The 25,968-nt window shown below is 40.0% G+C and overlaps 8 protein-coding genes across 8 annotated transcripts; 5 read left to right on the plus strand and 3 right to left on the minus strand.

The window, feature by feature from the left end:
* The first annotated feature begins 412 nt into the window (after nt 1–412).
* Nucleotides 413–2,273, plus strand: GGS22DRAFT_174038 (uncharacterized protein). The gene is made up of 2 exons (XM_047963020.1): nt 413–1,052; nt 1,109–2,273. The coding sequence occupies exons 1-2, from the start codon at nt 503–505 to the stop codon at nt 2,023–2,025; spliced, it is 1,467 nt and encodes a 488-aa protein (XP_047814552.1). The 5' UTR covers nt 413–502; the 3' UTR covers nt 2,026–2,273.
* On the plus strand, nt 2,270–3,834 carry GGS22DRAFT_174040 (uncharacterized protein). Its single transcript, XM_047963021.1, has one exon. It carries the CDS (start codon nt 2,372–2,374, stop codon nt 3,776–3,778), a length of 1,407 nt encoding a protein of 468 aa, XP_047814553.1. The 5' UTR covers nt 2,270–2,371; the 3' UTR covers nt 3,779–3,834.
* On the minus strand, nt 3,835–6,701 carry GGS22DRAFT_174042 (fungal-specific transcription factor domain-containing protein). Its single transcript, XM_047963022.1, has 7 exons — nt 6,440–6,701; nt 6,240–6,377; nt 5,924–6,168; nt 5,771–5,856; nt 5,076–5,713; nt 4,846–5,016; nt 3,835–4,780 (listed from the first exon to the last, which is right to left on the minus strand). The coding sequence occupies exons 1-7, from the start codon at nt 6,511–6,513 to the stop codon at nt 3,850–3,852; spliced, it is 2,283 nt and encodes a 760-aa protein (XP_047814554.1). The 5' UTR covers nt 6,514–6,701; the 3' UTR covers nt 3,835–3,849.
* A 567-nt stretch (nt 6,702–7,268) lies between these two features.
* GGS22DRAFT_79215 (allantoate permease) lies at nt 7,269–9,384 on the minus strand. The gene is made up of 4 exons (XM_047968111.1): nt 8,846–9,384; nt 8,723–8,774; nt 8,406–8,666; nt 7,269–8,343 (listed from the first exon to the last, which is right to left on the minus strand). Exons 1-4 carry the CDS (start codon nt 9,068–9,070, stop codon nt 7,376–7,378), a joined length of 1,506 nt encoding a protein of 501 aa, XP_047814555.1. The 5' UTR covers nt 9,071–9,384; the 3' UTR covers nt 7,269–7,375.
* A 690-nt stretch (nt 9,385–10,074) lies between these two features.
* Nucleotides 10,075–11,210, plus strand: GGS22DRAFT_182046 (putative tartrate dehydrogenase; the record flags this gene model as incomplete). Its single annotated transcript, XM_047963922.1, has 2 exons — nt 10,075–10,324; nt 10,381–11,210. 2 exons carry the CDS (start codon nt 10,075–10,077, stop codon nt 11,208–11,210), a joined length of 1,080 nt encoding a protein of 359 aa, XP_047814556.1.
* A 458-nt stretch (nt 11,211–11,668) lies between these two features.
* GGS22DRAFT_174048 (succinate-semialdehyde dehydrogenase) lies at nt 11,669–13,626 on the minus strand. The gene is made up of 2 exons (XM_047963023.1): nt 11,876–13,626; nt 11,669–11,822 (listed from the first exon to the last, which is right to left on the minus strand). The coding sequence occupies exons 1-2, from the start codon at nt 12,963–12,965 to the stop codon at nt 11,695–11,697; spliced, it is 1,218 nt and encodes a 405-aa protein (XP_047814557.1). The 5' UTR covers nt 12,966–13,626; the 3' UTR covers nt 11,669–11,694.
* A 32-nt stretch (nt 13,627–13,658) lies between these two features.
* Nucleotides 13,659–15,662, plus strand: GGS22DRAFT_197308 (4-aminobutyrate aminotransferase; the record flags this gene model as incomplete). The annotated part of the gene is made up of 8 exons (XM_047965965.1): nt 13,659–14,050; nt 14,104–14,694; nt 14,745–14,887; nt 14,940–15,093; nt 15,147–15,228; nt 15,281–15,372; nt 15,429–15,562; nt 15,616–15,662. Exons 1-8 carry the CDS (start codon nt 13,911–13,913, stop codon nt 15,660–15,662), a joined length of 1,383 nt encoding a protein of 460 aa, XP_047814558.1. The 5' UTR covers nt 13,659–13,910.
* A 1,002-nt stretch (nt 15,663–16,664) lies between these two features.
* GGS22DRAFT_182049 (FAD dependent oxidoreductase-domain-containing protein) lies at nt 16,665–19,884 on the plus strand (the record flags this gene model as incomplete). Its single annotated transcript, XM_047963923.1, has 5 exons — nt 16,665–17,260; nt 17,324–17,444; nt 18,358–18,885; nt 18,979–19,555; nt 19,610–19,884. The coding sequence occupies 5 exons, from the start codon at nt 16,665–16,667 to the stop codon at nt 19,882–19,884; spliced, it is 2,097 nt and encodes a 698-aa protein (XP_047814559.1).
* Nucleotides 19,885–25,968: the final 6,084 nt, after the last annotated feature.

A 25,968-nucleotide genomic window follows, 5' to 3' on the forward strand; every position in this document is an offset into this window, starting at 1 on the left:
TTACGTAATATTCGCGTATTTTTTAATATAATTTTATAAATAATAAATAAAATTTAAACGTAATAATATTTTTTAAATAATTAAAATAATAAAATTCGAAAATTAACCCGATTAAAAACCCCGGAAATCCCGATAAATGTTTTATTTTCTTCACGTTTCGTTACGATATAATAACCCTCGGAACTCGGGCATAACTTTCGGAGCTCGGGCGCAATTCAAGTTACACACGTTAAGTGCTTCCCCGTTTGCACACTTATCGGATAGAAGCTTTTAGTATCGGGACACACCCGAGATCTCCTCTTCCGATCTCTGATCCGATCCCCGATCCGTACCTGCATTAAGGCCAACTCTTTTCAGAGCCTAACATTCTGCCACTTAATATTGTAACATTTCCTTTTTTCACCATCGTTTTAAATATCCCTTAAGCATACATTATTATTATCATCATTGCCATCTTAATTTTTTCTTCTTATATCGTCGAATCTATTATTATTAGTATACTATGGATAGTTCGTCGAAAGATACTTTTAAGCATATCCTACACAGCAGGAGACCCTTATGTCCACCAAGCATTCCAACTGGAGCCCTCGGAAATAGCATCAACACCAACCTCTACGTTTACCACCCTGCCTATCCAGAATATGGCCCAATGCTGCAATTCAATGCCTCGGACCTTGGGGGTGTTAGTTATAATGTCGTTTATAACTCATGTACTGCCATCGCCGGGAACTGTTGGGATGATAACGGTTTTTGTGATGTCGAGATGCTGCCGGAAGATGGTATCGAAGATCCATCGTCAGCTAGTCCATCGTCAACAGATTCGTCATCTGGTATCAAGTCGACCCTAACGAACATTTTGCCAAGTAAAACAAATAAGGCGGAGAAGGAGGCGAAGAAGGAAGCGAAGAAGAAGGTCAAAGTGATAACGTCGACTCAATCACCAAAGTTTCCATTCCTGAGCTTAGTAAGCGACGAGGAAAAGAAGCCTATTCAAATCCCAACGAACGGAATTCTAAAGGCCGTAGCTTATTACTTCTTCGTGCCTGGTAAAGGTATGTCGCTAATTATTATTATCCCACCCCCTGATGCTAACAGCATGTTCCCATAGAGGAGTACGCCATTTACCCCAACATGTACCATTATCATTTCCCTAAGCAGTTACCACGCCCGTGGGCAGGCCTCGAAGACCATAGGTATTCGGAATATCCTCCGGGTGGCAGGAACAACTCAACCCGCCACCTCGAACCGTGTCGCCTTACCGGGGAGATTCATTCGTTGGAAATGGCGCATATAATCCCCAAAAATCATATAGAATGGGCAACGCAAGAGAAGATGATCCAATATGCTACCAACGTCAACCACTGCGGACTTGACTCGGGCCACTACAATAACACCTCCCCTATAGCAGCGCAAATCCATGGTCTGTTTGATGACGGCGTGCTGGTTCCGTTCCCTAAGAAGGTAAAAGGTCGGGAGCATTATGTACCGCACTGTCATGTGCTCAAATCTCATGGGAAGGGATTCGAATCCAATCTGGCTGTGGTAGCACAATACCATAATCGACCGTATGATCGTTTTTATGGCATTTCTCCTCATTTTCTCTACGCTCGCTTCATGTCGTCCCTCTTCCAATCACAAGTGTTCCCGATTTTACACGCGAACACTTACAGTTCCATCAACTTGCTCGTTCGTAAGAAAATACCGGATCCGAAGAACCATTACCGTTTTGACCCGGACGAATATGAAGAGAAAAGAATGAGGCCAGGACCTCACGAATGCGTTATGCCGCGAACGGGCGATAGTAAACTAGAAAACACTCCCAGGCAGATGATGAGGAGATCTAGGGACGAGGATGAGAAGGGCGAGAAAGGCAAGAAGAGACCATGGACCGACGAGGACCAATCCTCAGAGTGGGAAGACAGTTCCCTTGTCGATCCATGTGATGCGTTTGAGTACCAGGGTCGGAGTGAAGAGTTCGATCGTTTAACCGGGGATGAATTTTTCCTGGGCAGTGATAGATTTTAGAATATGGCCAACTTAAATACGCGTGACTTATCTCAGCTAGCTCAGACTAGGTTTCCTTTGTACCTTTGGTACCCTTTTATCCACAGCAGTTTTTAGCCAATCAAATCTCTCAGCGCGTAAACAGGAAATTTTTATTCGACACTGCGCCCAGCCCCACAAGTACATTCGCACGAATCTTTTTTCCTGTGGCGCTGTGGCGTTGAATAAAGTCGTAGTCTGAGCTCGCTGAGATAACGTTTCGTTGCGACATAATAACCCTCGGAGCTTGGGCATAACCTGCCTCTATTTCAACAACCATAATGCAATTTCCCTAATAGTATTGAACCCCTTCTCCCCATCTTTCGCAATGATTTCTCGATATCGTGCTCGTAGAGGCTCCCCTGAACCTCTCCAAAACACCTCCACATACTCGAAATCCTGTTCCTCGTCATTTAACATTAAACGTAAACTCGAATCTCCGTCCGAACATCAAAATCCACGCACGAAAAAGCCTCGATTTCGTCCTCGTGGCCGCAAATATTCCAAACCTCCCGAAGATTCTAAACCTCCTGAAGATTCTGAACCTCCTGAAGATTCTGATCCTCGCGAAGATCCCGAACATCGCAAAGACCCTCATGTAAAGTCGTGGGCAGCATCTATCTACAATCCTGGAAACCCATATGAACAACCGGACCTAGAATCTATCACTAGCTCAGCAAGACATTATCTCGAGATGCCTTCCGCTCCGTCTTTAAAACTAGCAGCCTCGGTCCGAACCACGCAATCTAGCGATATCACCAATGATAGCCAATACCGAACGGATGTCCTCAACCCAAAGGGAATCAATCTACTACCCTCTTCCAACTGGACAAATAGAAAGACCACTAATGCGCTCATTCCAAGTTGGGTCGAAAGTATTGTCGAACATATCATAGATCAAGACTACGTCGCAAGCGATCCAAGCGACTTGTCTACTTGCCCACCCGATCATATATTGTCTACCAAATGCATCAATTTGTATAATCGAATGCATAAACTTCAGACATTTTATATCGAAGAAATGGTCAAGACGAAGCTGTATTTATACATCGAGCCTCTGTCAGTCGAGCAAATGGGTATGGAACGGTTATATGAAACCAGATGTCAACCATTCACTTTGTCGTCGCTGATGAGGGTCTCGGGCACCACTGAGACGGCTGATACCCCCTTAACGATTCAATCTTGGCCTGCAAAGCCTGTACCTGATATCATCTACGGATATACGTGCGATTCATTCCCTGGTGTTAAGTCAACAGCGCCAATGGATGAGTTGAAAGCAACCTATTGTAATAAATCTGGGCTTATGTTTCCTTACCTTCCCGTGGAGTTCAAGCCAATGAGCGGCAACCTATGGCATGCCGCAAACCAATGTATGGGCGGTTCAGCAGCATCTCTGCGCCAAACCGAAAGTGTGCTCGGTCATGAACAAGTCATCTTCAGCGTAGGTATGACCGATGAGATCGCGGATATCTACGTTATGTGGTCAAGCCCAGAACCAGCCAATCCGATACATAAAGCCAATGTCGAACGGTATTACACCATGCAGAAAATCGCGTGTCTCGTCATATCCGAGATCGAACATTTCAAACGGTTTTGGAACATCCTAGCCAACATCCACAAATGGGCAGCGTCGTCTAGGTACGAAAAGGTAAAGGAAGATCTTTTCAAGCACTTTAAGCCCCCGAGAACACTTTTACCTACTCCAGCACTCGAGATGGTTAAAGCGATTTTTTAAGCCAATTAGCAAGTTTGGAGCTCGGGATGTGTGTTCCCGGCACGGGGACCTCCTGTCATGTTCAAAATCTTTTAAAAGTTCCCCATCCCGCGATTCAATGCACTATAATCTTGTCGAAACCCATATTCCAATAACGAAGCGAACTCATCCGCGGGCTGCGGCAAGCCATACAAGGTTCCATCCGCGCTAAATGTCGGTGCCGCAGATTGGACTGGTCCGGTGCCATTTTTTCCCGTATTTGTAAAGCCTTGCAAAAAGTTGAATGGTTGTGGAGGCAAAGGCATAGAAGCACTCAGGGAGAAGTTGCCCCCCTCTTGGACAGATGAATCAGTTTTCCATAATTCCTCCCACTGTTTGAACCGGGCATAGTCGGTCTCAGGAGTAGCCCCGGGCGAATCTTCGGTAGCGTCCAGTCTGGCTATGGCGCGCTCGAATGCCTCAATGAGCGATGCTTCTGCACGTGCAGATTTGCCTCCCGTCGCCATTTCTTTTATCATTCCCATGCCATAGCGCAAGGAGTTTCTCAGTCGATCGGTCTTCTTCTGCAGGCATTGGGTGATGATTACGAGGAGCGCGGCGCGACAGGCGCTAAACTCTGTATAGGATGCGCGTGCCAGCCCGACGGTGTTTCGAAGGAGATGACATGTGTCGATGATCGTCAGGGCAGCATCAACACAATCGGCGACGAGGATAGATCTTGGGTTAGATCGACCGGATGTGGATGAAGGATGTGCCGAATCCGCGGGCGAAGTAGAGACGTCAGCGTTATTTCTCGTTGACTCTTTTGGGAAGATGAAAGATCGACCGGCGAACATGCGAACGAGGCAGTACTCGAGTTTGAGGTGCATATTAGCACGGCAGACAGAGGAATGTATAGTGGCATCTTTTTGGCATACGTCGTCGGGAAGAGACTCCCACCACCTGAGAAATTTGGCTTTGATCTCTACTAGTTTTGCTAGTCCTTCCTGCATCTCGTTTTTTGCCTGCGCTCTGAGGATGAATCTAGGCCAAGTGATCAGCATACATGAACGCAAGGGTCAGATCCGCTAGGAGGTCCCCGTGCTTACATCTCGTGAGCTATTGTCCCCAAGATCTGGTTCAAGTATAAGGTCGCCATCATACGAGGGTAGTGTAGCGGTGGGTTCAGTGGCCACATATCTGGACAATCGACGGGCATTTCCGCGTCGACATCTGAACTCGAAATCGAGATTGGCCTGCCGTGAAATATGCCAACACGCCTAGCAATACTCGTCAGACAAATGATGTTAATGACCAAGGAGTTTTGATAGGGCCTTACTTCTCTATCGTATAAGCGGTCCACCACACGCGATTCCTGGTCTCGCGGGCAACCGGTTCCAACTTTTCTCCGGTGTACTTCCTATGCATTCCGTTCTGTATAGCCAACTTGACGGCTAAGTTTAGATATATGTATGACAACCCAGATGCATCAAGTGGCAAAGTGTATAAACCAATGAGGAGACATGCCTGGACGCTCTCTAGTGAAGCGATAGTGATGACATCAGGCACAAGCCGGCACGCTTGCTGGTAGAACATGATGCCAACAGAGTCCTCTGAGAAGGGGTTAGGTCTAGTAGAAGGATCATGAGAATCAGATAGACCGCTGCTGCGGTCGTGTTGAGAATCGAGGTACGCATACTGAGTGCCAATTGCCAGGATGATGAACAGCATGCATACGGTTCCGACATCGCGCCTAGAAAGTGATTGTGCGTTTTCGTACGCCATGTTGAGCTTGCCCATTAACCAACCCCGTTCGACGTAGAAGTAGTTCGTCTCGGCATGCTTGAAGAATGCCTCGACGAGGTAAGTGGCTATGTAGCGAGGTGGAAGTGAGGCCAGCGATGTGAGCGTATTGGAAGATGACTGCAATTCCTCAGGGCGATAATACTCCTTGATTCTTGGATCTTGTGTGACATTCTGTAGAGATAATTAACACCCGTGGATAGAAGGAATTGACGAAAGATCCATACGTACATTCCTATCAGGATCAGGTGCACATTGCTCTATCCATTGCTTGATTCGCATAGAAAAATTCCAATGCGAGAACTCCCCAGAGTAATCTACACCCAATATGTCAGAGGATCTATATTGGGACATAGTCGGGAGTTCTTAGTACTTCCTACTCACGAGTGATATTGTTTTCGAGCGGCTTGACGGTGAAACTTTCATCGTCTACTCCAAGACAGCTAGAGCTATGCGACTGTACATCAAGTAGCCTAGGCCTACTTTGTTGCTGGTCAACTGACTCCGCTAGGTTCCGAAGAGTCTCTGCATTTAGGTTACTATTACCAGTGTAATGAGACAAGATCTTCTCCATATAACCGAGTCGTTGCTCAAGTCCCATCGAGCCGTGGGGTTTGGAAGGTGGATCTCTATTCCGGACAGTCAGTGAGGGAAGCCGTCTATAGAGCCGGCGCTTTTTGAGATGTTCCAGGGATCCTACCTAGCTGTCAAGTCCGACCCGGCCTCGGTTCCTCTGATCGGCGGCCGGATAAATTCACATCGCTGGTGCAGCCGCATACATCTCCGGCACGGGACGCCTCCATCGCACTTTTCTTTCTGCTTTCTGCAATTATCGCAGCTTTTGGTGCAAATATCTCAGTAACGTAGGTAGTTTGAATCATTGGATAGTTTGTGTCTTACGCTCTAATGGCCCGCTTGCGGTCTCTTTCTGCCACCCGGCGTTGCTTTTGTCTCTGAATGTTCTCACTGTCCATCGAGGTTCAAAAGCCACCTGCCCGTAGTGTTCAATCACCGGGTTTCGCTCGGCCCTGTATATCAGGGTCTGTCCTGAAACAGCAGGGTCAGAATGCTTCCAAATACACGTCTACTTCTGTAGAGGTGAGTGTCACGGTGATGTAGGGTTGATAGTGCTCCTCGCGTCGCTAGTTGGACTGCTGAGTCCTTAATCATTTAAAAGGGTAGAAAGCTCCGAAAATGGAGTCCGGTAACTTTGGAACTTATGCCCGATGCCTACTAGTACCTAGGTTTGCTTTAGTACGCCACTGTCACGTGGAACTAGGTACTTATTATATATATTTAGTAGGTGCTTAAGCGGATTCGGATTCATTGATGAGGGGCTGGTTACGCTAATGGCGTATAAGAATTATTTTCTACGCTAATGATCGTAGCGATGAATGTTATCATATAGAAATATTTTAACAATAAAAGGACTAGGTAGTTATGTGCACCTTTAAAGCTTACTTCTAACTAGGATAAATACTAAACTCCAGGACTGTCATTTAGATACTTAGGTGGTTCGTAACGAGGTGTCTTGTTTTATTACTAGGGTTAAAGCAAAAATCGTAGAACGGTCCAAGGTCTTAGAAAGCTGTATTTATGCCCCGAACTGGAGTTCATATTAAATAAACCCCAATCGGAACCTCTGACACAAAGCATGATCAACTCTAGTTGGAAATGGCGGTAAAATAGTAAATCAAAGGACAACTCCAAGAAATAAGAGTACATATCCAATCCATGTACTGAATAAATGCGCCATTCATGATCGTTGAATTGAACACCATCATAACACCCGTTTCTCATGCCACCCCCTGGAGCCTACATCGTTTCCGTTGTCCTTCAAATTTCGCCAGCCTGTGGTTCCCTGCCTTCGAGGACTGCTTGATCGCGCGCCAATATTTCCAGCTCCGCCCTCGTCCGTCCCTCCTTCGGTAAGTAATTGAATATTATAGGAATGCAGATCGCCAGAAGCGTGCCGAAACCGGTGAAAGCACCTGTGGTGGCAAACCCCTTGACAAATTGAGGCCCGTCGCTGGTGGGCCAGAGCCGGCTGCCATATACGGCGGACAGGTTGCCTACAGAGTTCGTCAGGGCCACGACGACGGCGCGCTTCTCCGCCGGCAGAGCTATCACCTCCGAAGCCCAGTTGAGGATCAGTGGCAAAGCCGTGTAAAGACCAGCTATATAGAAGCACAGCATGACGTACTGGACAATCGCATTCGATACGGTGACGCAGACGATCGTACAGATGAAGCTGAGGCCAAGACACCCTGCGATGTGCCACCGTCGATCTCTCGTCTTATCGGCCGTCCACGAAATGACGACGAGGAATACGGCGCCGACCATCCAGATGGGAATCGTCATGTACTGTGCGGTGACTGAAGCGTATCCCATGGCGGTGACGATGGTAGGGATAAAATAGGAAATCGTGCAGGAGCCGAGATCCATAACGAACAGGACGACGAAGAAGTAAGTCCGTGGGTCAGCCAGGGCTGCCTTCACGGCCTGCCAGTGTGTGAGCTTCATGCCGTGTCGGGCCGCGCTTGTATTGCGATCGTGGATCATGCGGACGACAGCCAACTGGCGCTCTTCCAAACTAAATCTCTTCGTCGTCTCGGGGAAGTCGAGCAGGATGAACTTCATGAAGAAGGCGAAAAATATGGTACAACAGCCTTCGATGAGGTAAAGCCACCTCCATCCACGGATCCCAGCTACACCTTCCATGTGTCCCGTGATTGCGCCGGCTAAGAGCCCGCTCACGGCGCCGGAGCAGACAGAAGCTGTGAAGAAGATCGAGAATCTCTTTCCTAAAGGATATCAATACCCTATGATGCAGCTAAAACAGGGAGGACTGAGAAGAGTTACTTACCGACTTCACGCTTCTTATACCAACATGTCATCACGTACAAGACGCCGGGAAACATCCCAGCTTCGATGCAGCCGAGAAAAAAACGAATGGCCAGGCCACCTTGATAGTTCTTCACTACCGACATGAGAGCACAGAGCGTGCCCCAGAGCACCATGATGATCGGGAGATACCAGGAAGGGCGTGATCGCGTGAGGATCAAGTTTGAAGGAACCTCACAAACCAAATATCCGATAAAGAAGATGGAAACCAACATAGCATACTCTAGTACCGTGTCAGCCTTGCCAAATAACACACCAACAGATTTTGTATAAACATACGTGAATCGTTGATACCGAGGTCATGATTCATGCCTGCAACTTTGGCATTGCCCTATTGATACGGTATTAGTTTCATTTTCTCGAGCTTTATCTTATCATGGCCCCGGTGAACTCAGAACTCACAATATTTTGTCGGTCGATGTAGGCCAGAATGTACATGAACCAGAGGGCTGGCATCATGTACCAATCCAACTTGCGAACCAGTCGCTTTTCCGCCTCCGTGTCTGGCACATAGTTTTGCAGTGCCCGCTCGAGCTCTAGTTGTTCTTCGGACAGAACGACCTTCGTGTAGTTGTTTGTACAAACGACAGCCAGCGAAACAGGCTCATCTTTCTTGATGTCCGACATGTCGGGAATGTCAACAGATATTTCTAGATAGGGCTGCGGATCGGTCACGGATCAGCGTGATTGTTGCGACAGGCGTGGCGTGAATGAGCACCCCTCGCAGGTGCTGTCTTCTCTTTATACCAGGAACGACGTTATCTTTGCTGCTCTATCATGAAATATAGCGCTGTGTACAGGCGCAGATATCTGATAATCTGCCTAGTAGATATCCCTGAATTATCTGCCAAACGACATCAAGACCCTCGTGTCTATCAACTTGCCAATCGGTATCTGCCTAGATTACGACCGGGGCGAATTGCAGACCCCCGCATCACATACAACGGCCACCCAAGACATTATTCGGAGGTGTTCGTCACTATCGAGGGCCCTGCGCTGATAAGGTAGGTCTCCAACGGCTCTCGATACCAACTGTACTTAGTACAATAATTAGTAACCCTCTCCACCTGGGGAAGGCATTGGTTTCGAGATAGTCGAAGATAGGACTGTCAGGGAAGCAAGGTGACTCGGTATAACTACTAACGCGAAACGGTTAGGTGTGGTGGACCGGATATGTACATGAGTGGGACCGGCAATGTGAGCTCCAGATAGCGGCTCGAGAAACATGGTCTAAGATAGCTGACCGGACCGGCTTTCTACCATGGACCGGTAGACCGGCAAGGTGCAAGTGTCGCTCCTGAATGTACCCGAGCTCCTTGAAGTGATCTCAGCAGCTCAGCTCTCTCTTGGCATAGCCCAGCTAGAACTGAGCGTCGATGGATGAAATCTTGGTGAGTACACAATCCGAACTTCGGCATCGTGTAGCCTCGCCCGGCTGTGCGACAGTGCATAGTATAGATGGAACTATGGCTATCCATCTCTTTGCTGTCTAGGTAGGTATATACGCTCTGCGAATACTGATAACTTGTGTGATTCACATTCTCGAAAATAAGCTATATCAAGAATGGCAGTACCGCACTCGTCCTCCTTAGAAATATTTTCGTACTGTCAATCAGTATTCTATGCCAATCATGTCTAATTATACCAAGACCTATCGTATTGCAGCAATCCCCGGTGATGGGATTGGTATAGAAGTAGTTGAAGTCGCTCTTGAGGTTCTTCAAACAGTCGCCGAGGTCACTGGAGGCTTCATAATCAAGGTTGCTGAGCTTCCCTGGGGAAGCGCATTCTACAAGAAGAGCGGCTATTACCTTCCACCGAATTTTTTAGATACCTTGAAGGGATATGATGCCATTCTCTTCGGCGCAGTCGGCGCACCTGGTATGTGCGCAAAGAGCCTCGTTCGTGTTTATTCGTGTACTTACAATGTTCATCAGACATCCCCGACCATGAGTCCCTCTGGGGTCTCCTCCTGAAGATGAGAGGGCCCATGCAGCTATATGCTAATATGAGACCGATCCGGTGCTTCACTAAGCCTCGTCTCGAAGGAGCAGATCCTGCACATTTGAATTGGCTCCTGGTACGCGAGAATAGCGAGGGCGAGTATTCCGGACATGGTGGTCGCTCGCATGGCGGGAGAGAGTGGGAAGTCGCGACGGAGACCAGCATCTACACACGCCATGGGGTCTGCCGCATCATGCGACACGCGTTCGAGGCGGCGAGCAGGCGGCCGCGCAAGCACCTGACCGTTGTGAGCAAGTCGAACGCCCTGCGCCACGGGTTGGTGCTCTGGGACGAGATCGCGGCGGAAGTGGCTGCTGAATTCCCCGATGTGAGCTGGGACAAGGAGCTGGTAGATGCCATGACCATCCGCATGGTCCAGAAGCCGTGGACGATCGATACCGTGGTGGGCACAAACCTGCATATTGATATATTGTCAGACTTGGCCGCAGCGCTGGCGGGATCCATCGGTATCGCCGCTTCGGCGAACCTGGACCCTACGAGGACCAATCCATCGATGTTTGAGCCAGTGCATGGCAGTGCGTTCGACATCATGGGCAAGGGCATCGCCAACCCAATCGGCGCCATTTGGGCGGCCGCTGACATGATCGCATGGCTTGGGGAGCAGTCGGCAGCCGATAGCATCATGGATGCGATTGCGAGTGTGTGCAAGGATGGCAAAGTGACCGCTGATATGGGAGGTACACTGAATACGAAGCAAACGGCAGAGGCTATCTGCCTGGCGATCAAGTCTCGCCATACATGATAGTTGCTGAACCATTGATTCTGTCTATGTAGTGGATATAGTTGTACATAGTTATTAATGCTGAACGAATAGGCCAATTGAAACGGTGATGAATAGTTGATTGATTGATGTTTTTCCTCGGTGAGAGCTAAGCACGAAGGTCGCGACTGGAGGTTGAGAACATCAATAATAAAGCCGTGTGAATCTCAGAAACTCTGTACCGCGTGGTGTTTTCTTTAGGTATAATACGTCGGTAGCTAAGCTGCCTAAGCTATCACCACCTGGGTAGTCATCCACTATAAATATTAAATACCTAGGGAGCGACTAGAGCAGATCACTATTAGGCTCAGCATTAATACAGTATTCATACACTGTATTGGGTACTGATGTAAGAAAGGTGGGGCGACCACATGACAAACTCCACCCCACACAGACAATGATTAGGTCTCAGATGCTCGCGTCAAAATCATTACCCAGCACGCTATATATCTCTCTAGATTACAATCTATGCATCGATGCCAATCATGATCGTCTTTATAATGGTAAATTCATCAATACCATATTTGCTGCCCTCCCTCCCAAACCCGCTCTGTTTTACTCCGCCAAACGGAGCAGCTGGGTCGCTGATAGCCCCTGTGATGTATCTGTTAGCACGACTTGAAACACAGATAGGAAATGCCACTCACCAATATTTACACCGACCATGCCGACTCCCAAAGCCTCGGCCATTCGCCAGCAGCGGCTCGCATCCTTGGTGAAGAAGTATCCTGCAAGCCCGACGTCGGAATCGTTTGCCAGCGTGATAGCTTCCTCTTCGGAATCGAACTTGAAGAACGCGGCAACAGGGCCAAATGTTTCTTCCCAGCACAGCTTCATGCCAGGTTTCATGTCGGCAAGGACTGTGATGCCGAAGAAATTAGGCCCCAGATCCTTCAGAGGCTTGCCGCCAAGCAGAACCCGGGCGCCCTTCGACACGGCGTCCTGCACGTGGTCCGCGACTTTTTGGACTGCGCGGCCATGAATCAGGGGACCGTGGGTTGTGTTCGATGCGAAGCCGTCGCCGACGACAAACTCATTCACAGCATCTACCACCATCTTCGTGAACTTTTCATACACAGCTGAATGCACCAAGATGCGATTGGCACAGACGCATGTCTGTCCTGAGATGCGGAACTTGGATGCGATGAGGCCACGAACGGCAGCGTCGAGATTCGCATCTTCAAAGACGACGAATGGGGCGTTGCCGCCCAGCTCGAAAGAGAGCTTTTTCAGAGTGGACGAGCACTGGCTCATCAGCAGTTTTCCGACGCCAGTCGAGCCCGTGAAGGAGACCTTCTTAATAGTTGGGTTCGTGGTCAACACCTGGCCTACTTCGACCGTGTTGCCCAGAGCGGTAATGACGTTAACAACACCGGGCGGTATTCCAGCTCTGTGGGCAAGCTCGGCCAGGGCAAGAGCGGTCAAGGGGGCTTCAGCAGGTGCTTTGATGACCACTGTGCAGCCGGCCGCGAGGGCTGGACCAGCCTTACGAGTGATCATGGCGGCCGGGAAGTTCCAGGGTGCAATAAGGCCACAGACACCTACGGGTTCTTTAACCGTGACCAGCCGACAAGCCGGATTGCTTGCCTGGATTGTGTCGCCGTAAATCCGCGGAGCTTCCTCCGAGAACCACTCAAAGAACGATGCTGCATAGTTGACTTCGGTTCTGGAGTCGGCCAGAGGCTTGCCGTTCTCAGCCGTGATAATTGTCGCTAAATCCTCGCTCTTTTCGATCATAAGATCGTACCATTTTCGCAACAAACGAGCCCTCTGACGCGCCGGGGTTTTCCTGTACGATTTGAAGGCAGTATGAGCAGCCTCGATGGCTAACTCAGTGTCTCTTCCATCAAACTCAGGACACGTTGCCACTTCAGCCAGCGTAGAGGGATCTACAAGTGAGTATTAGTTGATTGTGCCAGGCTCAGAGGGACCAGGTTGACTTGCTGTCTACAGAGAATAGTTTCCCTGACTGCGCGGCCACCCAGTTTCCATTGACATAACACAATGTTTTCAGCAGCGAAGGATCGTTCAGCTATGATGCTAGTTAATAATAGATCCAAAGTAATCAATGCCCGCGTAAGTAAAAGTTACCTGCAAGGTTGGCGCCATTGGAAAAGATGAAGGCGAAGATGTCTAGATACGCTCTATATTCGAGGGTTAACTGAAGCCAACTGCTGGACCTGTTGCCCTCTCTGCACACATCGACGTGACAAATCTATGATATACAGAAGCCGTCCGAAAGACATCTTCATGCTTTTCGTTAGAGTGCAATATCTACTCATCCCTGGTCATTTCCGGTCATTGCTAGAGGATATCCACCAATTTTGCCGGACCGGCGTGCGAGTTGCACGCACATTTCAGTAGTTCAATTTCAACCCCATGCCAATATCTGCTAATTCTTTTAAAAACACGTGGATTAGCAAATGTGCTAAGCTATGAAGCTGCGAGTCGAGAACAAACGACGCCGGCTTCGCGACCGGGCTGATGATCCGGTTGTGTGGACCCAAAAGCCTTACTCAATCGGGAAGTTCCACGCGGACGAAAGGGGTTTCTTCTTGAGGCTCTGTTAAAAGGCGAAAATTCTTACCGTAGCAGATTCTTTCATAGGAATGATATACCAAGCATCTACAACCCAGAAACAGTACCTAGCTAATCTTCATACTTACCGAATATTTGACCAATATGCCTGGTGTTCTCGACAATACGGTCTCGACCGAGGTCCCTGGACCTCTGTCCCGGGCCAGCGCAAAGAAGCTAGACACCTTCTTCGACGCGCGTGCCGTCCATTTCGTGGTGGATTATGACAAGAGCGAGGGCACATAGTATGTAGGCTGCAGGATCACTATGGCAAATCAGACTAACAGTTCTTGCGCAGCATTGTGGATGTCGATGGGAACCGTTACCTTGACGTGTATTCGCAAATTGCATCTATTCCTATCGGGTATAACAACCCCGCTAGCATTGCTGCTGCCCAGTCTCCGGAGATGCTGTCAGCTCTTGTGAACCGTCCCGCGATTGGAAACTTCCCTTCGCGTGTATGGGGAGAGATCCTCGAGGGTGGGCTGCTTAAAATTGCGCCGAAGGGTCTAGACCAGATTTTCACTGCTCAGTCCGGCTCCGAAGCCAATGAGCTTGCCTATAAGGCCTCCTTCATGCTTTACAGGCGTAAGGAGCGCGGGGATGGCGTAGAGTGGACTAGCGAGGAGATCACATCCTGCCTTGACAACGCTAAGCCCGGCTCACCTGAGCTTGCTGTTATGAGTTTCAGAAACTCGTTCCATGGACGTGGCTTTGGCAGTCTATCGACTACGCGATCAAAGCCTGTGCATAAACTTGATATTCCTTCTTTCAACTGGCCTCAAGCGTCCTTCCCAGCCCTGAAGTACCCTCTAGAGAAGTACGAAGCCGAGAACAATGCCGAGGAAAAGCGATGCTTGCAGGAAGTCGAGGATCTAATCAGGTCTTGGTATGTCTTTGCTTAAAGATGCTAATTGAATAAGTACTGATTTGTATTAGGCACTGCCCTGTAGCGGCACTCATTGTTGAGCCCATTCAGAGTGAAGGTGGCGATAACCACGCCTCTCCGGCATTCTTTCAGGGCCTGCGGGATATTACCAAGAAACACGGTGTCGTTATGATCGTGGACGAGGTTCAAACAGGTAAGACCCTCAGTATATTTCGGCTTACTACGTGAATACCAACACGCTTTAGGATTTGGAGCTACTGGCAAGTTTTGGGCTCATGAGCATTGGAATCTTGCATCGCCCCCTGATATCGTCACTTTCTCCAAGAAAGCCCAAACTGCTGGCTACTTTTTCGGAGATCGCGCGTTGATTCCCGACAAAGCTTACAGACAGTTTAATACGTAAGCCATATCAGTTGCCTAGCTTGTCCCTAAAAGATTCTGACAATCGATAGGTGGATGGGAGATGCGGCTCGTGTCATTATGAGCAAGACAATCATCCAAGAAATCCTCGATAAGGACCTTGTCGGACAATGTGTAAGTGACGTTAGCTTAACGCAAGCCTGAAATCTTTGCTGACAGACACAAGGCTCGTGTAGGGGAAGCGCTGTACGCTGAGATGGAGAAGCTCGCTCAGAAATATCCTGGTTACGTGCAGAACCTGCGCGGAAAAGGCAAGGGGTAAGACCAAAAATTGGATTCTATTTCGTTGGTAAATCTTGTTAACACATAGAAAGTACCTATATCGCCTTTGATACTAAGGACGCCGGTTCTCTCGTGAAGGCTATGAAGAAACTTGGAGTTCTGGTAGGTACCTGTGGAAAGGAAACGGTTAGATTACGGCCCATGCTTATCTTCGAAGAAAAGCACAGTAAGTTAAACCTGTCATGTTTTAACAGTCAATCTTGCTGATCCTTACAACAGTTCCAACTTTGGTCGCCGCTTTTGATCAAGCACTTGGGGAATTGTAAATAAATTTAACAGGGATCGTGTGTTTTTAAAGTCTCATAAGCGTTCCTCCACGGCGTTTGTTTATTTAAAGAAAATTACCTATCCTTACTTCATACAAATATGAGTAAGCTAAAATTAGAACGAAGACCTTTTCATGATTGAAAATCGTTAAGTTTAATTATGTGAAATATTCATACTTACAAAACGATTAAAACTTTTCAGGTCCACGCGCTTCTCTCAAGAGAAATTACGTAAGCAACCAACCTTGCCCACTCTAGGAATCTCCAGCCTAAGTAAAACCTAATCTCCTTAATGCGATAACCACCTTAAGATTAAGAGAAATCTTATTAAACACGCTTAATAAAAGGAAATCTTACTATTACTTATTACTTGATTTAAGGATGGAAAATGGTGTCTACGAGTTAAATATTTAGGTAAGCATACATGTATTCAGGGTTCCTTTTCGCGATGCTAAATTAAAAGCAGTACCTCACTTATGAAGTACCCAGTATAAATAACAAGCCACTTTACGAGAGCGACCGGACATCCGACGAGCGTGTTAGATTAAATATTTCTTGGCTTGTGTACTATGACACAACGATCAAAAATAACTACGTAATGATCACTACCAAGATACTTATCGCTTCTGACCTTACGCGAAAGCTTTAACTCATGCTACTCTACATACCTAGGTACATAGTAGTAGGTACTAAGTACCTACCTATGCATTCGTATCTGACATGGGTTTGGGTATCTGTCCCTACCCGGCCGGGTCCCTGACATAGAGTCGCTATCTTGCGGGGAAATTATTGGGACCGGAAGCCGATGCCAGATTCCATGTATCGGAGATTATAACGATCGTATTCAAACCGACACCTTTTTCATTACTATGGGAGCTCATAGTGTGCTGAGATCGCAATTCATACCAGGAACCTCAAAACTGATGTTATACGAATTCGGCTGGCATTCAGGCACCCATCAAGTTCCCCGTACGCCCACCTCTTCATTCCTATCCTATCCTAATGGCTTCGAGTAGAAAACATGTTGTATTTGACGTCGTAGGAACTTGCGTGTCCTACGATACCATATTTGATGCGCTTGATACGAGGCTTGGTGACCGACTACGAGCCGAATGCATTAAGCCTAAACTTCTGGGATACACGTGGTTCGAGGCTGCCGAGAGGGAGTACACATATCTAAGCATCTCGGGGAGGTACAAGCGTTTCTATGACGTGTTTAGCAGCTTATTCTACCGCATGCTTTGGATGGCCGGCATCGAGGAGCCGCGCAGGTTCGCGACCGACGAGGATCTGAACTACATTCTCGAACAATTCATGAAGCTCGACGCTCGGCCTGGCGTCGCCGAGTGCTTCCAAATCCTACGCGACGCGGGCTTTACCTGCTGGGCGTTTACCGCAGGCGACACGAAGCGTGTTAGTGGATATTTTACACGCAACGGCATCGATATGCCCGCTGAGAATTTCTTGTCGTGCGATAGTCTTGGTATCGGAAAGCCGGCGCCGGAGTCTTATCAACCTCTCCTCAAACAGTTTGGGGCTGACGAGTCATGGTTTGCCGCAGCGCACATGTGGGATGTGTCGGCAGCAAAGAGCACCGGGTATGCTGAGCAATTGAATCATCATGAGATACCACTTATAATGATGCTAACGAGAAATGACAGGTTTAAAGGTGCTTACTGTACAGTTTGGGAGAAGGAGCCGTGCACTGATCTGTTTGGTGAGATGGATGTGATGGCGGATAGCTTCCCCGACATGGCTCGCAAGATAATTCATGCCTCCGAGGTTGGATCGTAGTCAGTATACTAGGTAATAGCAATGTATAACCATGAGCTCTTTGTCAGCAACTATGAGGCTCCTTTAAATTTATTCTACAAACACACTACCTCACTACTCCAGGGCTGTAGTGATCTACTCATTATAATCCTAGTAGATAGCCTCTATATTTTAGTGGGTAACTTGGATGGCTTAGGTACCTAGAATAGCTACTGATAGAAAACGGTTCGCGGTGAAAAAGTCTTTCGTTTCTCACCCGAACCTTCGTGTTTATGTCCTTACCTAGGCTACCTAGGTACACATCTAGGACTAGGTACAATACCTACTTGACTTAACAGGTACTACCTACTAGGTAGGTAGTAAGTAGGTCCCATACCTTAGGCAGGTACATACCTACCGGTAGAAATGTACAGAGTATAAGCGATATAATTAACCTTGGTGGGTATCGGGCATAGCCGATCGCAAACCAAATCGGCAATCTGCCGGTCCAAGTCCGGAGCCATTAATGGAAATGCTAGTCAGAATTGCCTAGGCGTTCAACCGGCACTGGTTATCTGCGTGGGGCCTGTCAGGGGCTCTTTTAGTGGTAACGGTCGGACCGGTTCGTGATTCCTATCTCACCCCTCTATCGACTGGAATGGTGCACTCGTATGTAGTTGTCGCGATATGCGTGGTATTAACTAGATACTGCTTCGAGAAACGTGGCTAATTGATTCACTGCAATATTTAATATATCGAAAAACACAATTAGGTAGAGGGCAAATTATGAGGCACAAAACTTGGGTATTAAACAATCCCTAAATAACCATTCACCAAAACTTTTCCACTTAAGCTGTTACTCGTTAACCGAAGCTCACTATTAACCATATGTGCATATACGCCGACTTCCTACAAACTTGATCAAATGGCTACGAAAGTGCAGACAAAGAATCGCTCCCCAGTGGCTAATCCAGTAACATCTTTCTGGACAGTACCGCCATGCGACCTTGATGACCATCGCAGCACGCGGGATCTCCCTAGTGTAAGCGACGTGGTGATTATCGGGGCTGGATTTGCAGGGGTCGCCATAGCATACCATTTACTCAAAGACAACCCAAACCCGCCATCTATTACCATGCTAGAAGCCAGGAAGGTCTGCTCCGGGGCGTCGGGTCGAAACGGTGGTCATGTGAAGCCTGACACATATTTCAACGTGCCGAAGTACACCAGGCTATATGGTGAGAAGGCGGCAGCAGAGCTGGCCGCTTTTGAAGCCTCGCATCCATACGCAGTGAAAGCCCTCGTAGAGAGCGAAGGATTGGATTGTGATTTTCACCTCACGCGCGCTGTGGATGTGTTCCTGGACCCCGAGCACGCGAGAGTCACCGAGGAAGCCTATAGAAAACTTGTGAAAGACGGTGTGGTGGATCTTAAGGATGTAGCCTTCACCCCTCAGAAAGACGCCGAAAGGGTAAGCGCAACATTCAGAGATCCCGGCCGAGCTTTATGCGTTAACTTCTCAGGCCATCACGATTTGAAAGCACATACTTATACTTTGAAATAGGTATCGGGGATTAAGGGGGCCCAATGCTGCTTCTCCTTTACAGCAGCGCATCTTTGGCCTCTGAAGATGGTCCAGCAATTAGTTCAGGGACTACTCGAGAAAGGTGTAAATTTGCAGGCCAACACACCTGTGAAGTCGGTGTCATCGACCAAAAACGCCCGAGGACTTTGGACCGTCGATACAGAGCGTGGATCGATTGCTGCTCGAAAAGTAGTATACGCCACAAATGGCTACACGGCACAGGTTTTGCCCGAATACACGGATCGCATCGTCCCCGTTCGCGGTATCTGCAGTCGTATCGTCACCCCCCAAGGTCCGAACAGTCCGCATTTGGTAAACACTTACGGGATTCGATTTGACTCAAGTAATAACGATTACCTTATTCCACGCGCGGACGGGAGCATCATTGTCGGTGGCGCTAGGCAGAGGTTTTGGCACATGAGAGAACAGTGGTTTGACAATGTTCGAGATGATGAACTTGTTGCTGACGCAGTTTCGTACTTTGACGGCTACATGCAACGTCATTTCCGGGGATGGGAGGCTAGCGGCGCCAAGACAGATCATGTCTGGACTGGAAGTAAGTCGAGCCCGACTCATACTCGGTTAGAGGCAATGCTGACTATATCATCAGTTATGGGCTACAGCTCGGACTTTCTGCCCCATTTAGGCGAAGTTCCTAAGAAGCCCGGCCAGTATATCATCGCTGGGTTCTCGGGCCACGGCATGCCAGAGATCTTGCTTTCAAGCAAGGGTGTAGCCGCTATGGTGCGAGATGGGATATCCTTTGAGGAGTCAGGACTACCCAGCATATTCAAGACATCGACGGAGCGAATCACAAATCCCAAAAGTCCTTTAGAGGAATCGCTACAACCATTATGGAACATCAATAACAAAGCAAAGCTCTAGCTGAAAGCTAATTGCGATATTAGCAACAACGCACCTAATGATATGAAAGCAATGAATATGTGCTCCAGAATTCTGTATTCTTTGGGAAAATAAGCTTTATAACTTTAAACTGAAGAAATTCGACTATAGTTACAAGATGATAAAAAAGTGCATTGTTCGTAACGTTTCTTATTAACATTAATTACTTACTTACTTAATATTATTTTCGTTAATGCCCGAGCTCCGAGGGTTATTGTGTCGCAACGAAACGTAGGGAAAAATTAACACTTGTCGGAATTTCCGGAGTTCTTAATCGGGCTAATCTTCAAATCTTATTAATTTATGAAAAAGCATATAATTTATATAATATAATTATATTTTAAAAATGTAGTAAATTTTATTTATTTAAAATATATAAGTTTAATATTATATATATAAAAAATGGTGAAATTATTAAATTATAAATATTAAAAATATCGAAATTACGTAATTTTTTAATTTATATATTATTACGTTAATTCATTAAACCGAATATTCGAACTTACCGAAAAAGGTCGATTTTTTAAAAATATTTAATTTTAATTTTAATAAATTTAAGAAAATTTTAAATTATATAAAATAGTTTTTTTTAATTTTATAATTTTATTAATTTAAAAATTATTTAAATTTAAAACTCGATTATATAATAATATATTAATTATTTTTCGATTTAATTATACGATTTTAAAATGCGAAAAAATTCGAACTTAAACTTAAAAAAAGTAATTAATACGTCGAAAAAATTACATAATTAAATTAAAAAAAATTAATATATTAAAAAATACATTTAATTAAATTAATAAATAAATTTAAAATTTAACGATTATTTCGAAATAATTTATATAATTAATTAAATAAATAATTTAATAATTAATTTAATAATAAATTTAATAATTAATTTTTAAATTAATTTAATAATTAATTTAATAATTAATTAAATAATTAATTAAATAATTAATTAATAAAAAAATTAAATCGAAAAATAAATAATTAAATATAAAAAAAATGCATTTAATTATTATAACGGGAATTCCCGTATCGCGAGAATAATTTTAAACCTTATAAAAACATTATATATATAAAATCGATAAAAATTAAAAGAAACCATTTTTAATTTAAAAATCGTTACATTTTTATAAATCATTTTTTAACTTAAAATAATTTCTTTTAATTTTTATTAATTTTATGCATGTAATATTTTTATAAAGTTTAAAATTATTTTTTAATTTAAAATAATTTCTTTTAATTTTTATTAATTTTATATATATAATGTTTTTATAAAGTTTAAAATTATTTTTTAACTTAAAATAATTTCTTTTAATTTTTATCGATTTTATGTATATAATTATTTTATAATGTTTAAAATTATTTTTTAATTTAAAATGATTTTTTTTAATTTTTATTAATTTTATACGTGTAATATTTTTACGAGGTTTAAAATTATTCTTTAAATTAAAATAATTTCCTTTAATTTTTATCGATTTTATACGTGTAATTATTTTTTATGTTATAAAATTATTATTAATAATATGAAATTATTTTTTATTTTATAAAAATAGTTTTTACATTATAAAATAAATATAAAATAAAATCATTTTTAAGTAAATAAAATTATTTTTTAAGAAATAAAATTATTTTTAAATAAATTAAATATTCTTTAAAAATAAAATTATTTTTTAATAAATAAAATATTTTTAAAAAAATAAAATCATTTTTATATAAATAAATTATTTTCGGGAAAATAAAACCATTCCTTTATAAACTTTATTAAATATTTTTTAAAAAATAAAATCATTTTTTCGCGATTAAAATATTTTTTAAAAAATAAAATCATTTTTTTATAAATGAATTATTTTTCGAGGGATAAAATCATTTTTAAATACTTAAATAAATAAGTAAGTAAATTCATTTCGTTAAACTTAAAATTAATTTTAATTTTATTATTCGATTAAAAACCTTGGAATTATTTTAACTTAAATATTTATTAATATTAAATTAAAAGTATTTTTATAATAAATATTTATTTCTTAAGTAAATATTTAAATAAATACTTATTAAAAAAGATTTTAAGGATATTAATAACGTTTTAAAAAACGTTAAAACCGATCGGTAAATGCCGTGAATAAATACTTACTTAAGTAAATACGTATTTTAAATATTTAATTTTTTTAAATTTAAAGTTCGTTTCGACGTACTTTTAATATTTATATATAAACCGTTATAAAGTATTTAAAATCGAAGTTTTAATTAAATTTTATAAACTATTAATTAAAATTATATACCCCACGATATTATAATATTAAATTATAATTTACTTTAATTTTAAATTAAATTTAAACCTTAAATTATAATAATACGTTAATTATATTCGTTATTCGAACGTTAAAAATATTATATATAAACTTAATAATTTTTAAAATTTAAAAAAAACTTTAAAAAATATAAATTATAATAAATTAATATTATAATATATTAAATATAATAAATAAAGCCGTATTTTTAAATATTTATTTAAAATAATAACTTAATTTTTTTAATAATAATATTAAATATTTATTTAAATATGAATTATATTAATAAAAATATTTTAAGTAAATAAATAAATAAATAACATTAAATAATATTTAATATTAAATGTTATTTATTTATTATAAAATTTAAAAAGCATTTACATTTTAAATAAATAAATAAATAAATGTTTAAATGTTTAAATGTAAAAAATATTCGGGATATACGACTTTAAACCGGTAAATAAATAAATATTTACTTAAATACTTAATAAATACCATAAATAATAAAACGCTTACTTAAAAATTTATTTACTTCGTTCGGCACTTATAATTATTTTATCGTTTAATTTATTAATACGGTTTTAACGTGTTTTATAACGATTATATATAACTTTAATAACGTGATAATTATAATTTCGATAATATTTAATTTTTTATTAAACTTTTTTAAAATTTTTAATATTATTTAATAATCCCGTGAACCGGTTTATTATAAAAAGGTAATAATGGCGAATATATATTATTTTTTATATATATTAAATACGAAAATATAATCGATACGCGTAAATTTATCGTCGTAACGTTAAATATAATTATTTTAACTAAAAACGAACTAAATATTAATTTTTTTAATATTTAATACGTTTAATTTTAAAATTAACATTATTTTAAATTAATATTAAATTATAAACATTTAAATACGTACGAATTTTTAAACGTAAATTTATAAAATTATTAAAATATTTTTTTATATTTTTAAGTTATAAAATAATAATCCGGGAACTTGTAATTTTATAAATATACATATTATAAATTAATAACGAAATTAATCGGGAAATTTTATATAATTAAAAAGGATTTTTTACTTTTTAAATAAATTAAATGTTTTTATCGTTATATTTTTTTATTAAAAATATAATTAATAATAAACGTATTAATTTACGTTTTATTAATAAATATATCGATTTTTAATTTTAAATTAACCGATTTTACTTTTATATTTATTAAATTATTTTAATTAAATCGTGAAAGTATTTTTTTAAATAAATTAAAATAAAGTTTATGTAACTTTTATAAGTTTTTTATAAGCTCCGGGTCGTTATAAAAAAAAACACCTCGAATGGCGAAATAAATTATAAATTAAATATTATATTTTTTTAAAAAAATATATTCGACGTTATAAAAATTCGTTTTTAAAACTTTACGTTTAAAATACTTATTTTATATTAACATATTTATTAAATAATTATTTATTTATTTAATTTTAATATTATTTAAATAAATATTAAACGGATAAATATATACCGGTGTAAATTTTCGTTAATTAACGTATTATAATTTATTATTAAAATATATTTTTTTATAAATATAAAATAATAAATAACGGTATAAATATTTAACCGTAACGTATCGTTTATATATTTAATTAACGTAACGGTAAGTTCGTTCGAAAAGTTAATAATAAAAACATTCGTTATAATAAGTCGATTTAATATAAGTATTTATTTACGAAATTTTCCGCGAAGTTTTCCGTAAAGTTTTAATGCCGTTTTTATCGTTTAAATTTAAACTTATACCTTCGTTTTTTCTTAAAATATCGCCGAATTAACCGCGATTATACATAATTAATTAAATAGTTTTTTTTCTTTATAAATTATTAATTTAAGGTTAATTTAATTAATTTTTACCGCATTATTTTTTATTAAAATTATATTATTCTTTACGATAATTATACATGCCGAAATAATAAAAATTATTAAATTATTAAATTTTTTAACTTTATTAAAAAAACGTTTTTTAATATAATAAAATTTTAATTAATTTCGGAAAAACGCCGGAATAATAATCGATTAAAAAGCGTAAAACGATATATTATAATTAATTAAATAATATTTTAAAAATTATAATTAACGTAAATTAAATAAAAATAATTATACGCATAATTTTCGCGTATATAAAATTAATATATTAAGTTTTAATATCGCATTACATAATAATAAATACATTAAATTTAATAATTCATTATATTTCGAATATATTAAGTTAAATAAACACGTAAATATTAAGTTTAAATAAAACGAAATAAATTAAAACATCGGAAATAAGTTAATTATACTTTATTACACGTTATATATAACTTTTATATTTAATTTTATATATTTATTAATTATTATTTTTTACATTTATTTTACTTAATAATAAAATTAATTATATTTAATAATATTAAAATTAAGTATAAATACGGGATTTTCGATATTTCGACCGGATATAACATAATAATAACGATAAAATTTTTACGCTCGTAATTTTTTAAAATTATAATTTTTTATTTATTACGAAATATTTCTTATAAAATAAATCGTAAATTCGTATATTAAAATATTTTTACCATTAATATTTATTTTAATAATTTTATTAAAATTAATAAACGTATTAAACGTTTTTATAATATTATTAAAATTAAACTTATATAAATCGAATAAAATAATAAGTATATTTCCCGAACGAAAATAATCCGGTTCGAATAATTTAATAAAAGTTATATAAAATTTTATTAACGATCGATATAAATTATAAAATATATTAAACTCGTTAATAAAAAAAAAAAACGAAAATAATATAATTAATTTATTATTTAAATATTATTAATCTTATAAAGTTTCGAATATATTTTTATCGTATTAATTAATTTTTAATTCGATATAAATTAAGTAAATATAACATAATAAAACGACTTTTAATATAAAAACTAATTTATTATTAATAACGTTTTTATTAAATATAATTATATAATAAATTTAATAACGTTCGTTTATAAAATCTTTAAATTTTAAACTTTTTTAATTTATATATTTTTTTAACGGTTTATTTTTTTTAAATCGTTATTCATTAAAAATAAAAAAAAGAATAATAAATATATTATAATAAATTTTTCTTTAATTATAATTAAAAAACACGGAAAATTAACTTTTAACGTTCGTTTCGGGGATATATATTATAATTAATAATAAAATCATTTTTATTAAAAATTATTTTAATTTAATGTTTATATTTCGAATTTAAAAATTATCGCGGTTAAAAATAATATACTTTTAAACTTATAAGGTTAAAATTTCTTTATTTTAATTTATATAAAAATTTATACGTTTATTTTAATTAAAGTTATATATACGTTTAATATAAAAATTTATTACATTATTAAAATCGTTATTAATATTATAATAAAAATAATTAAGTATATTATATTAATAATAAATAAAATTATTAAAAAATATAATAATTTTAAACGAAAAATATAAATAACGGTTATTATTAATACGCATTAACTTAAATTATATATATAATTAATATATTTTTTTAAAAATATTAATAAATTTGGTTAAATTTATATATAATTTTTTATTAATATTAAACGATAAATAATTCTTAATTAAAATAATTAAATCGAAAAATGTTAATTTTATAAAAATTAACGAAAATATTTTTAATTTAATTTTTCGTTTTATTTATTTTAATATAATTTTAAAAAAACGAAATTTAAGTTATTCGCGGGTAT

This window comes from Annulohypoxylon maeteangense (assembly GCF_022496945.1).
Source record: "Annulohypoxylon maeteangense strain CBS 123835 unplaced genomic scaffold GGS22scaffold_23, whole genome shotgun sequence".
In the NCBI taxonomy this organism is placed as follows: domain Eukaryota; kingdom Fungi; phylum Ascomycota; class Sordariomycetes; order Xylariales; family Hypoxylaceae; genus Annulohypoxylon; species Annulohypoxylon maeteangense.